The 19069-nt window shown below is 44.1% G+C and overlaps 1 protein-coding gene across 1 annotated transcript in view; it reads left to right on the forward strand.

The window, feature by feature from the left end:
- The first annotated feature begins 1307 nt into the window (after positions 1 to 1307).
- Positions 1308 to 19069, forward strand: part of LOC142582545 (uncharacterized) — a 386945-nt gene continuing 369183 nt past the window's right edge. The window contains exons 1-7 of the mRNA XM_075692387.1: positions 1308 to 1504; positions 6371 to 6505; positions 6982 to 7095; positions 10210 to 10341; positions 13565 to 13672; positions 16439 to 16504; positions 17581 to 17712. Of these exons, the coding sequence (XP_075548502.1) occupies positions 1396 to 1504; positions 6371 to 6505; positions 6982 to 7095; positions 10210 to 10341; positions 13565 to 13672; positions 16439 to 16504; positions 17581 to 17712 (796 nt within the window). The 5' untranslated portion in view covers positions 1308 to 1395. The remainder of the gene's footprint in view (positions 1505 to 6370; positions 6506 to 6981; positions 7096 to 10209; positions 10342 to 13564; positions 13673 to 16438; positions 16505 to 17580; positions 17713 to 19069) is intronic.

A 19069-nucleotide genomic window follows, 5' to 3' on the forward strand; every position in this document is an offset into this window, starting at 1 on the left:
GTCCTCCATCTTTATTTAACGTCTCCTGTGCATCCAGTTTCCGATATAAGACGGCCGCGCCTTCTGCTACGCACCACATAAGGGCAGTTGTATACGAAAGTATTCTATGTGACCAAGGTGTTTGGAGGACAGTAACTACACGTTTCAAAAGCCGCAGAAAGCGATGCGCTCATTGCTTCAGTTCTCGAGTCGACAGACCTCAGTGAGCGGCTATTGTTTTGACGTGCACCTTAGGCAGCCTACGTGCAAGCGCTTGCATGTAGACTCCCTAGTGCACCTCTAAACAAAGCGACACCTTTGCGACACCCAGTTGTGATAGCAATTATATGGACACTCTAAGCAAATTCTTGCCGTCGTCGTCGCCACCATTGTCGTGAGATCTCGTATGTATTTAGGTATATGTATGTTATATGTCATTCTAAGCTATACGACATGCGGTATATGCGGGTTATATTGGCACACCATTCTATCAATAACGTTGCTCATACCGGGTCGTACATTCCTGAGAAAATTATTCCTGAGGAATTTTGAGAATGGAAGCCCACAAAGAAATGTCATGAGACAAAACACTGACAGCGCATGCCTTTCACCTGAAATCTTAGACTTAAACATTAAAAGTGCGAAACAATAACAGAGCTTGAGCCTCAAACTCCGGGATCGGCCCGGGAAACAGATTTGAAACATACCCAGTACGAAAAAGTGGTAGCAAAATCAATAAGAAAGACGGTGGTTTTAATTAATAAATATAAATCAAGTTTTCTAATGGTAGCATTCAAACAGAGGACCTCTTGTACAAAAGCTCGTTTTTACTTAGTTTTCTTTTATTTGAATTCATACTGCCACTGCAGTTACAAGTCTTACACTTTGTGCAATTTCTCACATGTTGCTATCGCATTCATTGCTTCTCCCTTGTGGCGAAACTGCCGTCTTTCTTTTTATTTTTTCTTTCATTTCTTTCTTTCTATCATTTCTTTCGTCCTCTTCATTCCTTAACTCCGTCCTCCGTGCAGATGGTAGCAAACCGAAACGATGTCTACTTGACCTCTTTGCCTATTTCTTCCCATTCAGTTTCCTCTCCCACTGAAATGGCGGCGCGCCGCTTGTTTAACGAATTATTCGCGCTCAACTACTACGTGCTATCTAAGCGCATAACTTTCAAATGGCGAGGAGCAAGGGCAAGGTGAAGGGCGTCGGGCAACGGAACTGCGGAGCTCAATCTCTCGAGGGCTGATTGGCAGCAGATAAAGGACTGCACACCATAAACGATATAGGTCAAACGTCCACTGAGATAAGAGCTTACACCATAGCGCCGGGTGACATATGTTGAGGCGTCAGCACCGGCCTGTAGTGCAGCCGTGAAAGGTGTGGCAGCTGCGGTGGTTCGGGACAGTGAAGATGCGTAGTCTTACTTTGTTCGTTGCCGCTATTTCGCTCATCGGAGGGTGCGCGAGCAAAGATATTACTCATGACGGACTGCAAGATCCTCCTGCACCTCCAACACCAGGTGAGCGATTAAGTTATCCTTGCTATAATTATTGCAGCCATCGCGTGTACGGCAAAGCACTTTTAGTGAACACTTGTGTGTTGAACACACATGCGGTTGCTGTATTGAACAGCTGACAGAATTTAAATCACAAAGGTGGGTAAAGATTAAAAGTGTCCGGGAATTTTTTTAATCCTCTTTGTATTGATTTATTGATTCATGGAGTCACAAAGGAACACCGGGGCTAAATGCGATACCGTGGCGAGGGCTCTAGGTTCATTTTCATCCCATGGGATTCTTTGAAATCACAAAAATATGAGCACACGAGCGTATTTTCATTTTGTCCCCATGGAAGTGCGTCCGCCGGTAATCGCACCCGGGACCTCGAGCTCAGCAGGCGTTTTGCTATAGATTTTGGCAGTTTGACAAAGCTTTCAGGTGTAGCCTTCCCGTTGTCACGATCCCATCGCGAATCATCAGCTGCAGGCTGCAGCGAATCCCTACGTGTCTCTTTCTTTTTTTAGGGAACGAGCGCAGTATGTGCTACGTTCATACTTCGAATTAGAATAATGTGCTCACCAGTGTAATGTGCAGTATTTGTGAGCCCAATTTACGAGACCAGTCGCGAAAAAAATCTTAGCCTTTGGAGTTTTACGGGACTCGATACCGACGCATGGTGGGTCAGGAACTTTTGGGTTAGGATTATCACACGTCACATATTAAAAAATCAGAAGTCCAGGCTCTTGCTACGAGCGAGCTTCAGTACTCTCGCAACTAATGGCTGATCGAATGGGTGAACAACTGCTCACTCGTACTGCCTGTAAAACACATGCTGCAACTCTCGCTGCCCTCGCACTGAAACGCATTTGGCGTAAGTTCGGTATGGACGTTGCACAAGTATTTCACATGGCAATAGCGATTGTCTGCGTTCTCCTGAACTCTCAACTTTATCGCACTGCGCTGTTCAAACAGGTTGTGTTCAATTTAATGGCCCGGTGCAGCGTGTGCAACATTCAGTCTTTACACTGTTGCCGATAGGAAACTGATCTGCGGGCTACAAAATGACCGTGCAGAAAAATCTAAAATGCCCAAAAATCTGCTACCTCTAGTTATCGAATACAGTTAACGGGCAAACACTGCATCTATTATAGCTACACACTGTGCCCCCCTGTCCTGTGGGCCCGTGTAATTAAGCAAATGATGTCGTTACCTTCTATTCTTTTTTTTATTACGACTTTTTCACCACTGGTGGACGCGCACCGTTGATAAAGTTGATAAAGAAACAGAAATGAATTGGAATGAAATTGCTACTTATTCCTGCACTAATTACCATTTCGCTTCGGTGGTTCAGGTGATTTGGCAGGCGGTCCTACAGTTTCGCAAGAACTCGTGCTTAACAAAAACTACGTGCACGTGTGGTTGAAATTATACCCAAGCAGTCCAAACATGGTACCCTACATAGAGTTATTTGATCCGTTATCCTACTTGGGATTCAGCGCCGAAGCTTTCTACTCACCCTGAACTTATGGTCTCGGAGAATAATACCGGGAAATAAATCATATGCAACATAGTCACGATGCAGAATCATATGCGATATTGTCGCGATGCCGAACAGGGCATGCAGTAAAGAGGCGAAGGCGATGAAGTCTTGTCTTGTCTCCTTAACACTGGCGCATACCCACGATGGGGGTTTGGCCAAGAAGCAGGTGGTTTCCCGTACGTTTAGAATTAAAGAAAGACTAGATTTGAATAGTAGAGCGTCGGACTAAAGTAATGCCGTTTAGAAGTTTAATAAAAATATATTTAAGAATATTAAAGATATAAGTTAACATAAAGAAATGAAGCAATAGAAATAATTTATGATTTTAGAAATTCAGCAGGGTACTCTTTTTTGTCTCTCTAATAAAATTCTAAAATGCAAGAAATACATTCCTGTGGCTGCATCCCAGTGAAATCGTTCCAATAGAAAGAATGGTTCAGTTTTCTTTGTCTAGAAAATCGGCGGCACGAGAGAAAGTAGTGATCAATAGATTCAGGTGCATTGCATGAAGAATGTAGAGAGGACATAGCGAGACCAGACCTGTGCAAGTAAAGATTTAGGGGCGGTATACCATATCTTAAGTTTGTAAAGGAAACTTCCAATTGCCTTCAAGGACACCAATTGTTATCCCATGGGAAGACAAGATGGTGGAGTTCAGAAGACGGGGTTAGCACGGATATTGCAGAATTTTGTGATATGTAGAGAAATTTCTGTGGTGACGTCAGCTGATGTCGGCAAAACAGATGTGATAGAGCCATTGAAGGATGCGCGGCCGAGTGAACGAGCCATTTCGTTAAGGTGCAACCCACGATGTCGTGGTGCCCAAAGGGCTGTTGCTGCTGGCGCGCTTCGGCCGCCATGTTATAGTATCAGCTGGTACCTTCAGCATTCGCTTTGCATAAGCAACATTCGTGCTTGCCTCCGCCTCGCAACATTTCGGTGGAGGTGTTGGGTACCAAGAAGAAGCTCCGCAGTGGTCGCCGCGTGAGCCCTGACAGGCCGCAAGACTTTCCTGTGCCGTGCTCAGCTAAGGACGTTGGCCGCTTCAGAGGCTTATGCTCGTACTTTCGTCGCATTATTCAAAATTTTGCTGACATTGCTCGCCTTCTCACCGAGCTTTCAAAGAACGACGTCGCTTTCGCGTGCGAACAATGGCAGGCCGAAGCCTTCACTGCACTCACCAGACTCTTGTCGAATTCCCAATTTTAGCACATTTTGACGCTTTAGCACCCACTGAAATCCCTATAGATGCTAGTGGTCATGGCATTGGGGCTGTTCCTAACCAGACTCAGCGTGGCCAAGAGTGCATTATCATTTACGCGAGTTGTCTTCTGTCCACAGCCGAGGGAAACTATTCTATCACGGAGCGAGAGTGCCTATAGCGCTGCTTTGGGTAATAGCGAAGTTTCGCCCATACCTATTTGGTCGCCATTGCCGCGGACTTACCGACCACGACGCGCCGTGCTGGCTGTTCTCGTTGAAGGCCCCTACAGCACATCTTGGGTGTTGGGCATTGCGCTTGCAAGAGTACACTTTATGTGTAGTGTACGAATCCCGCCATTTACATCAGGACGCCGACTGCTTGTCCCGCCACGCTGTTGACCCACCGGAAGCCACAGGTCACGAATGTGACACCGGCGTTATGTCCATCTCAGGCTTCCTCAGCATTGGCGATAAACAGCGCCATGATCCCGTTCTGCGAACCATCATGCATCGGTTAAGCTCGCCAACTACTAATCCTTCCCTTCGTCTCTTCGGTATTTCCGACAGAGTCCTGTGTAAACGCAACTTGCGTCCTGATGGTGCTAACCTATTTCTGGCCGCACCGCGGCACCTTAAACGCACCTGTTTCAGCAACTGCGGTACGCGCTCACCGCTGGGCATCTCGGTGTTACTCGCACCTTTGGCCTAGTCCGGCGCCGTTTCTTCTGGCCCGACCTCTACCGCTGTATGCGCCGGCATGTGACTGCTTGCAACCTGTCCCAACGCCGGAAGCCCATTGCCATGGCTCCAGCTGGGATTTTCGAACCTATCGATATTCTCACTGAGCCTTTCTTTCGCGCGAGACTCGACCTACTTGACCATTTCCCTTTCTCAATAAAGGACAACAAATGGGTTTAAGTTGCAACCGATTACGCCACGCGCTTAGCGATTACGGGAGCTCGCCGTCATCACATTACACGACGTCATCCTGCACCACTGTGCTCCACTTCAGCTCCTCATGGATCGCGGACGTTACTTCTTGTCAAAGGTCATTGATGACATCCTCCGCCTATGCTCTACTGAACATCAAATAGCTATTCCTTACCATCCACACACTAACAGTCTCACAGAGTGACTGAACAGAACGTTACCGACATGCTAGCTATGTACGTTTTTCCAGATCTTCAGAACTGGGACGTCGTTCTGCCATATGTCACCTTCGCGTACAATTCGTACCGCCATGACACTGTAGGTTACTGACGGTTTTATCTACTGTATGGCCATGATCCTGCTTTGTCCTTGGACACTATTTCCACAAGTCACACAGTCGCACACCGCTTATGCCCGCGATGCGATTTCTATGGCAGCACAGGCCCGTCAGATTGCCTCATTGATTTCCCAGGCTTCCCAGAAGTCCCATTACGATAAGCACCATACGGAGGTTTCGGTATTTACCTGGCTCCCTCGTGCTCTTGTGGTCACCATTTCGTCGTGTGGGCCTCTCGGAAAAATTTCTGCCGTCATATTCAAGTACCTACCGAATCCTGCGACAGCTTTTGGATGCGACGTACGAGATTGCTCCAGAAAAGCCAGGCCCGTCGTCCGTACAGCCAAGAAGCTATGTTGTTCATGTCTCCCATTTAAAGACCTACGTGCGTGCCTTTGCCGGGCCATAATCGCTTGCGTCGGGTAGGCGCTACAACCCTGGCGGCGTAGTGTCGCGATGCAGAACAGGACATGCAGACAAGAGACGACGACGAAGAAGTGCTGTTGTTGCTGGGGCGCTTCGGCCGCCATGATCTAGCGTCAGCTGGTGCCTTCAGCGTTCGCCTTGTATAAACAACACTAATGCTTGTCTTTGCCCTCCAATAGTACTATTAGAATATATAATGTGCCATATCCGTGTTTTTCGCACCATAGGATAATTTGATGTGGTAGTTGCGCAGAGCGCCCGAGTCTATTACTACTTCAGCAGAAGAATTTTATACCGACTTGAACAAAGCAAATTTCTGCAAAGCCAGTATCTATAAATCTATTCGAAAGTGAGCTCTTTGATTTCGTTGTCAGCAGTACAATTTAACCAGGTGCTTATAGTAGATGGTTATCTATTCCTTTTAACCATCATCTTGATTTCGTTTTCACAGATGTATGCTCTCACTTCGGGAACAAGTTCTGCGGCACCGAAAAATGTGAAGTGGTCCCTGATAAAACGGACGCTTTCGTATGTAGATGTCAGCGAAATGACACGTATTACGATGCTGCAGAGGGAACGTGCTTATGTAAGTATAATTTCTTGTTTCTGCTTGACTTTCTCGTTTCTACAATAATTTATTTTAGCTTAAGTTGCCAATTTATAATCTTTTCTGAAAAATCGGCTCTAGATACTGAGCGTACAGCAAATTTACAACTCTTTATAAAAACGACGGTAGCCATAAAACGTCATGACGGCTTGAACATACTGGTATAAATTATGGCACTGCTCACGCAATGTTCAGTGTACTGCGACTTTGGAATACATATTGTAAATCACCGCTTTTTATAAACCTGTTTATTAATATAAGTAAACACCATCTAAAAGGTGTTGTCGCGAGATGGTTCTTGTTAGATCTTCGTCTTAAAAAATGTGATTTCGCTGCTTCTTTCCTGGTGATTGATAGTATGTTTACTCTTACCAACACCACTGAACTCAAACAGTGTTGTGCCTTGATTATTGCATTTATTAAAAGTTATTCTTGGTTCACTTTTGTTATTGCAGTTAAAAGAACGTGTAAAACCACCGAGTGCACGTATGGCGCCTGCATTGAAAATGGGGTTAACAATGCAAGATGTGGCTGCCTAAAGGTAGAATCTCTATCGGTAAACTGCAAGAGTAAGTGATACCACAATTTCTTACGTTTTTGTTTTATTGCGATAGCAATTATATGGACAGCCCAGTCACATATCTGCCGTCGCCGTTGCCGTGATGTCCCGTATAAAGTCCAAGGGTGATAACAGCGTCGCCGCGTATCGTATGCTGCTTGTGCGAGTGAAAGCACACGAGGGAAGCCGATGATTGCGGCTCAATCTGGCGCGCGCGATGAAAGAAAGCGGAGGGAAAACGCGCCGTCTTTAAGGTGGCCAGATGGCCCAACAAAAATAGCCAAATCATTTCAAAATGTAGCCCAAAAATAGCCAGACCCAAATTTTTCGTGAGCGAGAAGTAGCCAAAAAGATAGCGAAAACAATTCATGATGTTCTGAAGGTGTGTTATAGATGATGTAGATGGGGTCGAAATCTCCCCGCGTATTTCAGGCTCCAGAATTAGTTTCGCTGCATGCAACCAACACAACAATGACGTCAAGATGTGCGTAAAGAATTCTAGCGAGAGCTGCCACTCAGACGCTGACTTGGACGCCACTTAATGTTACAATGAACCGAAGAATTTTTTTTCCGATTTACTCATTACGTTATTCGCATTTACTGAGCCAAATTCTGAGCTAACTTCAGTTCGCGCCTCGATGTACCCGAGGCATTTTTCTATAACATTCAACAACAATATTGCCGCTCCAACACCGAGGATGAGCTTCAGCTGTTCACGATCGTGCTCCCAAGAGGCGGCCTGACCTCAAGGCATTAAAATAGGGATGCCTTTTCTAAGTTTTACTCATAAAATAAACATGCTAATTCTCTCCCGCTCTCTCTCGTTCTTTTCCAATTTACTCGAAAGCAGCTCGACGCTGAGTTAGAAAATGCTGTCGTCTGGAAGAACACTGGACTCTGGAACAAAACTAGAACCCTTCTAGCATTTTCCTCGTGTGAAGAAGCGATAGTTGGCACTGCAATTAACCTTTGAGTGGGAACAAACAGAACGAACTGCTGGCCCATAACAGAAGAGGTGAATTAAAATTTTAGGTTTCATTACCGCCTGCATTAGGGCGCTGGTAATGATCGAGGTGATACTAGTACCGGAAAGAGTTGAAATGCGCAATATTTGAACAGGGATTCGCTGGTGAGATTTGTGCAATGTGAAAACGTGTATGTAAGTTTCTGTGACTGTAGGCATGCATGCGCGTGTTGCCAAATTTCCGCGGGGGGGCTGTGTACCTTATATTCAGTGCGCCTTGAAAAAAAGAATAAAGAAATGTAATTCCACTAGAGAGGACACAGAATCGATTTGTATGTGTTGCGCACTGCGGTCATGAAATTAAGTACGAAGTAAACCCAATTGTCTAACAAATCCAAGCACTATACATCAGAATAGGATGTCAGTAGAACCTTATATATACCTTGTATATATATAAAAAACTGGCAAGAAATATTTTCCCATCCACCACTGCGATGTGTTCAAAAATAATAAAATATGGACGTAACAGTACCACAAGCACCTATTATGTATATCGAACGCATTCTTTTTTTTCCTCCCAGCTAGAAAATACGCGTAAGCAAAGTACAATGTAATGACCAGTAAGACAAACAAAGAGAAATTACAATGATGATAAAGTACGTGCGTATAAGAAGCAAGCCGTAATCGTAATTACTCGCACGCGCAAAGTTTGGAGGGAAAAGAATTGTCGCAGAAGTACGGTATGAAAACCGACGTGTTATCACTTTAACGTTGGCAGGGCGATCACTCACTGACCTTTGGTGAGCAATTGCCTTGCCGTCTTCAATGTGGACGAACATCGTTTTTCACATATTTACAGAGCCTATCATTGTAATAATATGCAACATTCAAGATGTACCATGAAACAATTGCAACTTTCACGTAATGCGTCGCTGGCTGAAGAAAATCAAGAACGAAAAACAAAACATAGCGTGTAGTCCCGGTTTATCCTTCTCACACTGGGGATTTACGCAAGTGGATTGAATATACAATCTGGCCCCATTTGAATTAATTTCCACTGCCACTTGGACCATATAGAACTGCCCAGTTGAAATTTGACAGAAACTTCATCTAGCTGAAAATTTTTGCAGGAATTCCCCCTATCTGCCAAACCAAACTTAACGTGAAGGAGACCTTTCAGTGTCTCGTTTGACATGCAGTTTGTCAACGTATTCTTTCTCCACGAAACCTGGCTGGACACGCGTTCCACGGCTGCGTTCGAAAGAGGCAGCGCAAGTAGGGACAAAGCAAGCTGAGACAGCAAAGGGCACCACATTGGATTTCCGGCACTGTTTTTTGCGTTCCTCATGCTTGGTGATGCTTGGTGATTCTAGAGCACAACAGTTCACTTTGATCGACAGTCGAGGATACTGCGCTTCGCTGAGAATGTACATAAAGACTCGAACTGTCGCGTTTCTAGTGGGTTTTTTCGTATTGTTACTGAGCAAATAAAGGACGCGGTAATTTTCTTTCTTTAAAATAGTTGTTAGTATTAACGTAATTTCTGTGCATACAATAACGTGTGATGAGAAAGTACATTCCTTACGATTGCAATGCCCAGTAGGGCAATGCCTTTTATTTATCGTTTCTAGCTCCGCATAATATCGCCCGCTTATTGTCCAATATTTTGAAATCATTTATTATACCATGTTATCAGATTCACTGTAGTGAAACGTGGTGTAATGAATCATTCGACGTACGCAGCGCTTGTCCTTAACAATCGCAAATGTGTACAAGGCAGGCGCACTGACGGCAAACTCATTAATGTGCGCTGCGAAATTGCGTTGCCACAAATATGTGGAAACTTATGCCTCACTTTAATTTTTTTTAAAAAAGGAAAAGAAATGCTCTGTCAGAATTTCAGAGATGGCTGGCTCCTCTGTCACTGTGAACACGCCTGCTGCATCTGCAGAAGCTTGCGATATTAAGCGTATTTTTGTGGCTCCTTACTACTGATACCTAAACTTGCGCAGGAGCTATAGGAATTCTTCGCGTGGCTTCGTTCAGTCTGTGCTTGCAAACCGGGCTTAATTTGGAGAAGCGCGTCAAATATCCTCCACCGAAACCAATAAACCATAATCAAATCACACACACACAGCTTTTTTTGTCACCGTTTTTCAGTTCGCGATTGGTTCATTGACGAATGCAAAAGAAAGGGTGCCACTGCTGTGCTGAATAAGGAGTGGAGTTTTGGTGCGAAGTGCGACTGCGGAGAATGGGCTGCAATGGACAGGAGCAAAAAAAAGTGTGTTCGTAAGTACAAGACTGCTGCGCTTGCCGGTTCTGTTGCTCGGCGCTCAGCCTCGGTATTTGGAATCCTGGATTGTGTTTGCCACATTGCCCTCATGCTTTGTGTTAACTCACATCTACGCCTGTATCAATATAACAAACTGAGACACGTCTTCCGCTGACAAGTTGCGGTGTGAAGAGAACCTGAAAGGATGATTACTAAAATCTGGCTTCCTTTGGCACGCGTCCGCTTAGTTAGCGTGTGCGTCCGCTTAGCATATCATCGAATGTCAAATAAACAACGAAAAGTTTTTCTTCTGTGTAATTTTGTAAATGCCTTTAGCAGGATTCCTTTATGCACTACAAAATTCAGACACTATGCAGAACTTCTTTCTCCCAGTTCACTTTATTTGTTTCTGTTTTTACCCGCCGCTGTGGCTTAGTGGCAAGTGGCTTGAAGTGCTAATAAGGAGGTCGCAAGATCGAATCCCGCCAAACGCATTTCGCTGTGGGCGAAATACAAAAACATCATATACACTGCATTGCATGCACGTTAAGAAACCGAGGAGGCCAAATGAATGAGGACTCCCACACTACAACGTGCCTGCCATTCATATCGTGGTTTTGGCAAGTGAAACCACAGGCATTTCTCATTAGTATTTTCTTCCTCCACCGCAGTTTCTTTTTCGTATCTGTCCTAACTTAACCGAACTAAGCTGCCATCTCATGCGAAACGGAATGTGGAGAACGGCCATATTATAGTGATACATGTCATACCTGCGATTACTTGCAAGAGGCGCATGAATGTTGCGCACGCGTCTAGCAATAGCAATTGCGCCTATAAGGGCGCTGTCAGAAGAGTTGCGCGTGATATGAGCTCACGATAATATGTCCACCGGAGAGACAGATAAGCAAAAAAAAAAGTTTTCAGAACACTTTGGCTCGATCCACCCGCACTTCTTTACAGACACGTGCACAATAACTTGTTAGACCACAGTATTTTTGCGGGCGCACGAGACTGGACAAAATGAACTACACAAATTGCGGAACTAGGAGTTCAACAATCAATATGCTCATTTGCGGACATCATAGCCATTACTTGTGCCGATGCATGGCACAGCATGATACCGCTCCAAAGGCGAGGTTTTTCAATGACCGCCGTAATTGTGTCACAAGCATAACAATCACACGCTAGGTTTGTGAGTATGTTAACCTTATTGTTGACGGGTTTGTTTTAAATACTGGTCTATTATATTTCCTTTAAAGTATTTGTCTTGGCTGCTATTGATTCAGGAAGACTATACGATGACCTACTTCGCTTCAGACATCATTGATAGACTTGCAATTTTCGAAGCTGTCGGTAAAGTTACGGCGACGAAACAGGGAAATTGATTAAGATGTCAGAACTTCCAGTATATGGAAACAAGCGTGGAACGCGAGTGAGAAAATGCGCCGACGGCACTAAGCGTTTCATTGGGCAACAAATAATAATGAGATGTAAAAAGAATAAATTGTAGTACGGCATCATATCTGCCAAGAATATTTAGCACTCTTAAACACGTGGTTAAAAAAACAAGCACTCCGTAGGGGCGAGGCCCCGTTGTGGAAGGCGTTCGTCCTTTTTTTCTGCTTAATAATTAATTTATTTTTCTTATGTCCATCGATTTTATATGCATTATAGAAGCGATATGTAGTAATTAAACATAAACGAAGAAAATATTAAGCATAATACGTTATGTTTAACACCTCTGTACGTTTCATGTCTGCTGAAAATGTCCAAGAGTGCAGGCCACGCTTAATGAACTAAAAGTTGGTAATAAATTGCATAGTACCTAAGAGTTTGCGAATTTAGATTATATGTAGGAGAGGGCCAAGAAGTTTCACTGAATAATACAAATTTCACGTGCACACTGAGCAATATAACATCCTTAAAGGTCGATTTGGTGTTAAAACACCCTTTCTGCGCTTTTATATTACCTGAAATTTCTGAAGATGAGTGCATTCATTAGCAGAACACCCTTCGTGCACGCTTGCTTGAATTTCAATGTGCTAAAGGGTGGCACTTTGGTCTAGCCGGTATTTGATAGTCTTACAAGAGTAGAAGCACAAAAGAAGAGAGGACAACAACAACAACAACAAAAAAAAAACAACGTTGACAAGCGTTAAAAGTTTGTTTTGTGTGAAAACACACACATTCCAGAATTTATGGATGTTTAGACACGTAGACGTGTGAAGCAAATAAAAACTCATAAGTGTCTATTTCCAAGCGGTTTGTGCCAGTTCACTGCTCGAAAAGGTAGAGGCAGATTAAAATATATCGACGTAAAAATAAACTGTAATTCGCATTACAGCAAAACACACGTTAGGTAACTATAGGATGCAATTCTAAAAGAAAGACTTACCCCTTATAATGGGAATATTAGTTGGCCCAAATGGCGTTTTTGTGGGTGTAATGTGGCGAGTATATAGAGACGAGACAATGCCTTTAATGGTGCAATTTCTTTAGTGTGTGGTAGTTGCATTCGGGCGCATGATTTTATGTCTATGGATAAGGCCACCCCAGAGGAAACACCCAGCGTGAATAACGGTATTCACGTATAGGCATGCAACTTCAGAGGCTAATTCGAGCGCGCGATTCTTGTGTATTACTTGCTGTAGTCAACACGAAGTTTAGTCTAGAATGGGCAGTATCAGTTAAATCGTCGCTCACACGCACCCCTGTGGCCCATAACTTTCTTACAAATTAGGAGCACTTATGCAAGCATTGACCTTAACATCGGTTTTTCGTATTGGTTTGCATAAGTTCGATCTAGCCGGCTGCTGTTTGCAAGGCACAGTGAGGTTCTCCTATATAATAAACAAGTAGATTTTTTTGTTGTTGCGCAGAACAGGACACCACGAAAGTAATCCACCCAAAGCCGGGACAGCCGCTGCAAGTTCACCGACCCTGTCAGTTTGAGCAGTGCCCGTCGAGGCTATGTGGGCCTTTTGTGCTCTTCTGCTTAGCGCGACAAATGTAGTTATCTATGTGTGGCCCAACAGCATGCTATCGTGTGGCCATACAAGGTGCAGTGACTATATGAAATGGAAAGAACGTTTCGTCTTTCAATTATGTTGTGATTGTAAGCAGATTTACGGCGATTCTACAGCACTGGTCATTTCTGCTTCCCAACATGGGTGAGGGCAATTCTAGATAGCATAAAACATTGTAGTAATCTTAGTGAAACCATTTTACATCGATTTTCAGCTACAACATGCCTGCGTCCTGACTTGACCTGCAAGGAACTCTGCGAGAAAAATTGGCTTGAGAAGGATAATCGCTGCTGTCAAGGATGGAGCTCTGCAGACTGCTCAGGTATAGGCAATGCTGTCTTTAATCTCAAGTCTAGGGCAGCACCGATATCTGTTAGCGGCGCGTAGTATGTCCATTTGTCGAAAGTGGCTATACCGAAGCCAGCTATATACGAGTCAACAGGGCCTCACCGGCCCTGTTGTTGAGAATTCTTGTTGAGACTTCTTGATTCGTGGCTGCTGCTGAATCCGGCTACCGAAAAGCAGCCGAAAACGAACTTCTGTGATTCACCACTTTTGTCCACAAAATGACCGTTCGCATGGGGTTCAGATGAACTTGCGCTGAAATTTAACTTGTGCGTTAATATCCATATTTCGCATTTGCTTCCTTTTTTGGTTTACCAAGCCTCCACTCCCGATTAGACCGAGCCATTTCCTACTTCATAGAGGCAATCTACAAATACCCTTTAATAGGATAGTTTTAATGTTTTTTTTTTCACATTATTCGCCATTAGGCAGAGTGCGTCAATTCTCCGTGACAGGGGTAATGTATGAAAAGGAGCCTATAGCGCAGTAAATGCGACAGCAGTTAATCACAAGGCCGGTACCTCTTCTTATATACATAACTATGACCTCATCCCTTTGGAGGCCTAATCTGCATATTTGGGGAAGGTGCTATGAATTTTTGATAAAGGAGTGTATACGGACATTTTTAAATGTTTTGAAGACAACATGCTTGGACACTGGCCACATGTCTTCAGGATAGAGTGTTTGTGACAGATTTTAACAATGTAGTCAAATATCATCTTAGCACTCAAAATAGCTAAGCCATTTAATATGTTGAGAGCCTGTGGCCAATAAAGTACATGAAGTAAAACAAGATGGGATATAAAGTAAACTTCGTTTTCTGCTGCAGGCTCAGGTAAGTAAAAAGAAAAAAAAATCTTGTAGCTACCTTAACACTGAACGGAAACTTATATTTGTACCGGTGCGTGAGGGTCTGTGGTTGTATGAGTGACTATGGGAGCCTTCGAGTACTCAGATTTGCTTGAATTGTCAATAAGCCAAAATGCTTAGTACTGGCGCGTTTACGAGTACCACCTTTCTTAAGGACACGCTTATTTAAAGTGGTGACTTGTGTACACTCGCAAAACTCAAAATCTGCAGACCGTTCGTATTCAGAATGTGACTGCACTGATCTGCCTCTGGGCTGGTTCGACGCTATCTTCACATTGTTTTTGGAAAGTCATTATTGAGCAATATTTATAAACAAAATATAGTTTCTATAAACAAGTCATTATTGTGCCCTTAAAATTATTGTTTTTTCTTGAGAAATTATCCCAGTGCTGCTTTTCTTGACGAAGACACAAAGTTGTGACAGGACGGGCACTGACTCTAACTATGTTCATTGGTATCAACACTCGTTATATTTAACAATGATGAAGGCGCTGAGCGTATGCGCATTCCTGGCTGCAGAAAAAGTACACACACACAAAAGAAATAACAGCACATTAGGGTGAGCATACTGCAGATTATCACCTTTTGTTTAATAATCTGATTCACTGGCACACCGGGAGGCTGATGTGGTGCGGCAGCACCACATCATAATAAATCGCCTCTCTGCATGTTAAAAAAAGGATTGCGATAGCTTTCCTTACTTATTGGCATAATTTTGATTCCCTCAGGTCGTGGCTCACAGTTTTGATCACTTGTACCTTTGCGAGAGCGGCAATGGGTGGGTAGATTCTGGAACGAGGCCATAACGTCTTCTAAAGGTCTTTCATGTTCCCTGGCGCGTTCGTTCACACAGCGCCCACGTTAACAGACATAAACTTTGCCACATGGAAGGGGGATCTCATAGACAACACCCGTGGCACAGAGTACTTACGGCTTTGCGAATTTCATTCATCAACCGGAAGTCGCAGGGCTGCCACTGCGGACCTTGGGGCACACCTTGGTCTATATATTTACCTTGTGCAGAGAAGACCATCGGGGATCGGGGTGGCGTGCTTGTTGCCAACCGTTTGCAGATTGTGGGACACCCTATAGATTTATGGGATAACCACTGGTATGGCGCTGCTACCTTCTTGTCTCCGTGTTGTGTTGTTGTTGTTGTTGTTGTTGGTAAGAAACACACGCGCCATGGTATTAAATGCGCAAAGCTGTACGTATGGTGTTGTACCGCTGTTGTCTAGGAGATCCTCCTTTCATGTGGCAAAGTTTACGTCTGTCAAATTGGGCTCTGTGCCAACGGACGTGCCAGGAAACGCGTAAGATCGTCAGGAGACGTTCCGGCCTCGTTCCAGAATCTGGCCACCCGTTGCGGCTCTTGCAACGATATAAGCACACCAAAACTGTGAGCCACGACTTGAGGGACTCATGATTCCAACCAGAAGTAAGGACAGACTAAGTCGTGAGCTATCAGAAACCTTTTTCATCATGGGGAGAGGCGACACGTGCGTCAGCACCACATCAGTCTCCCTGCGTCCCAGCACATTCAGATTATTGAACAAAAGGCGATAATACGCAGTGTGCTCACTTTAATACACTGTGTTTTATGTGTATAGGTTTTTCCTGCAGTCATTAATGCGCGTGCTTTCAGTGCCTTCATTCTTGATAAATGTAACGCGTGTCAGTTTCAATAAACATAGTTGGAGTCAGCTTCCTTCATGGGATGCCTTTCTGTGTTCTCGTCAAAAAAAAAAAAAAAAGATCAGCGTTGGATAACTTTCTTAAGAAAGAGAAAAATTGTTCATCCCCAACTGGTCCCGCAATGTGTTTTCTTAAGTAAAAAAAATTGAAAGTGTCAAGCTCTCCTTTTCTCTTTCAGCGGCTCCTCCAAGTAACACTTATTGCTCGCCTGGTAGCATCATGGCAGCGGACGGAAAATGCCAAGGTAAGAGCGATATAATAAGTGACGTCTAAAGCATCGTGAAACATGGTAAAACAAGCAGCTCGCATAGGCTTAGGATTCGAGATATGCTTCTGTTAAACAGAGGAAAACGTCGAGGGGACGTCGATTTGGGCAGCAACTATTGCTAGTAGCTTCATCGAAGACTACTCACTGGTTGTTCACTGGAAAAAAAAAATTATGTGTCCATATGCGAGAAATAGTCGTAATCAAGTAATCAAGGCATTTTTCAATATTATTTGACGTTACGCTGCGAACTGAATTCAGCTCGTTTGAGCAAGTAAAAATGTGCTAGGTTAGCGGGAAGGGCATGACAAGTTTTAGCAATGTGATGACGGGTCCATGGCCACATTTGCCATGACCAGTATACCGCTACATCTGTTGCGTTACTCGATGAGCGTCCTGCAACTCAAAATTTCGATGTTCGGTGTCTCCAAGCTTCGTTTTTTATTGCAACAGATTTGCATTCCCTAAGAGAATGACAGATTTTGAGCTGAAGACAAAAGATTTGAGGTTCAGAATGACCGTTAAAGCAGTTCTAGGTTTCAACTCCCTCTTTTTAAACCACTTAATTCGAGAATAAAAAAAGAGATGCAGAGAGAAAGGGGCAGACTTATTTGAAAAAAAATTGAGCTCCTTGCGAGGAGAGCAAGCAAGTGGTATGGGAAAGTGACGAAAAGGACACACCGTACAAATTGCGCGTGTGTAACCACGCACTTGCGCACCGTGATGCTGTTGGTTGCGGCTAATCTCGGCCGTGTTCCTCAGTTAATGAAATTTTGATTTTCGTGAGAGAAAAAGGCGTTTTCTTTTTCTGTCGGCCAGTGTTAATTATTCCATAAGCAAAAAAAACAAGCACATGGAACCTCGTTGCTTCATTGCTGGCCTCTTTGCTGAAACAGGCGGGCAGCGATTGTTGGCTTAGCATTGCCAGCTCAGAGGTCACGTAGGAAAACAGAATAGCAACGAATTATTAAGCGGGTCGCTCTCTATCGACAAGAACGTTCGTATTGCTTTTTGTTTAGTTGGCATTAATCTGCTCTCCTTTCATTCCTCTCAAGATGCTTGCACTGCAAAAGAAGCTAAGCTTGTCTGCCCCGATGGATGCAGGAAGAGTGAGAGCTCGGCTGGAGCATACGAATGCAGGTGCAAATACAACGAGGTGGTCGCTGAAGACGGCATTACTTGCAAAGGTAATCATAACCCGGCTGCACTTCGTTATCACCTAATATATTGTGTGTACAATCCACTCGCTTCAGCTATCGGGCTCATAGCAATGCTATCAGCTTGATCTCGACACAATCGTCAGCAGCAGTGGGCCATTCTTCCGTTGCTTCATGCAAGTATTGGTCAACACTGCGTCCCCCCCCCCCCCCCCCCCCCAGGCTCCTCTTCAGTGCTGCAAAAAAAAAAAAAGGAACCATCTCAAAGGTTAACACAAAGAGCTAGCAGGGGGACAGGAATGCTTATTTAGCTCTATTGTGCCGTGCCTTAAAGTTCTGCTGTGCCTTAAAGTTTAAAGTGTACAAACTGCGAGTTTTCCAAACGGTAGTGCAGTCTCGGAAACACAAAATTCTAGTGCCTTCTTGTGTGAGGTAAATAAGCACAGAACAGTTACTGAAAAAAGTAAGCCGCTGACTGCCAGATGAATGCATATCACTCTTTAAGAAATTCTGAACTGACAAAAATTGCACCCCTTTTAAAAGGAAAAGGTATTTTCTGTTTGATGCAAAGGAAAGCACAACGAACGTTTTGTTGTCTTTTGCAATATTCGGCTATATTCAGTATAATAAGTTATGAATGAAAACCCCCCAATGTGCTGCTGTTTCCTATACCCAGCTGAGACTTTCGGCAAAAGTTGGCACTTAAGATACGAAATAACGCTGACATGCACAAAAGTTGTCCTTCTTTATTTGTTGCATTGAATTCAGCAAGCCGCCTCACAGGTGATCTGCAACCTCTGAGCTGCTTTACGATCATTAAATTAATAACACAGGCACAGTGTAATTCATCCTTGAGGCGAGTAGTGCAAAAGAAAAAAAAGACTTATTACTAAGTCAACAAAGATGGGCACAGCGCTGTCTTCGTTGTCATTGTGTGAGCGCATCTATATCACCACGATGACCACGGATGAGTTCGTACTTTGTTCGTAAATATGTTCATACCTTTGTTCACTATTATGGGTCATCTCTACCCGCCGTGCTTGCTCAGTGGCTATGGTGCTGGGCTGCTGATCACGAGGTCGCAGGATCGAATCCCGGCCGCGGCGGCCGCATTTCGATGGGTGCGAAAACACCTGTGTACTTAGATTTAGGTGCACGTTAAGGAACCCCAGGTGGTCGAAATTTCCGGAGTCCTCCACTACGGCGTGCCTCATTATCAGAAGGTGGTGTTGGCACGTTAAACCCCATAATTTAATTTTGAATTTTGGGTCATCTCTGTGTCGTGCGCTAAACACCTTCGCTGGTGATCCACCTTCACTGAGTGGAATGGGTCATATTTACTTTTTCTTTTCTGCAACTTTGAACATTGCCACCAAATCTTGGCTAT

Source organism: Dermacentor variabilis, chromosome 5 (genome assembly GCF_050947875.1).
Source record: "Dermacentor variabilis isolate Ectoservices chromosome 5, ASM5094787v1, whole genome shotgun sequence".
NCBI lineage: Eukaryota > Metazoa > Arthropoda > Arachnida > Ixodida > Ixodidae > Dermacentor > Dermacentor variabilis.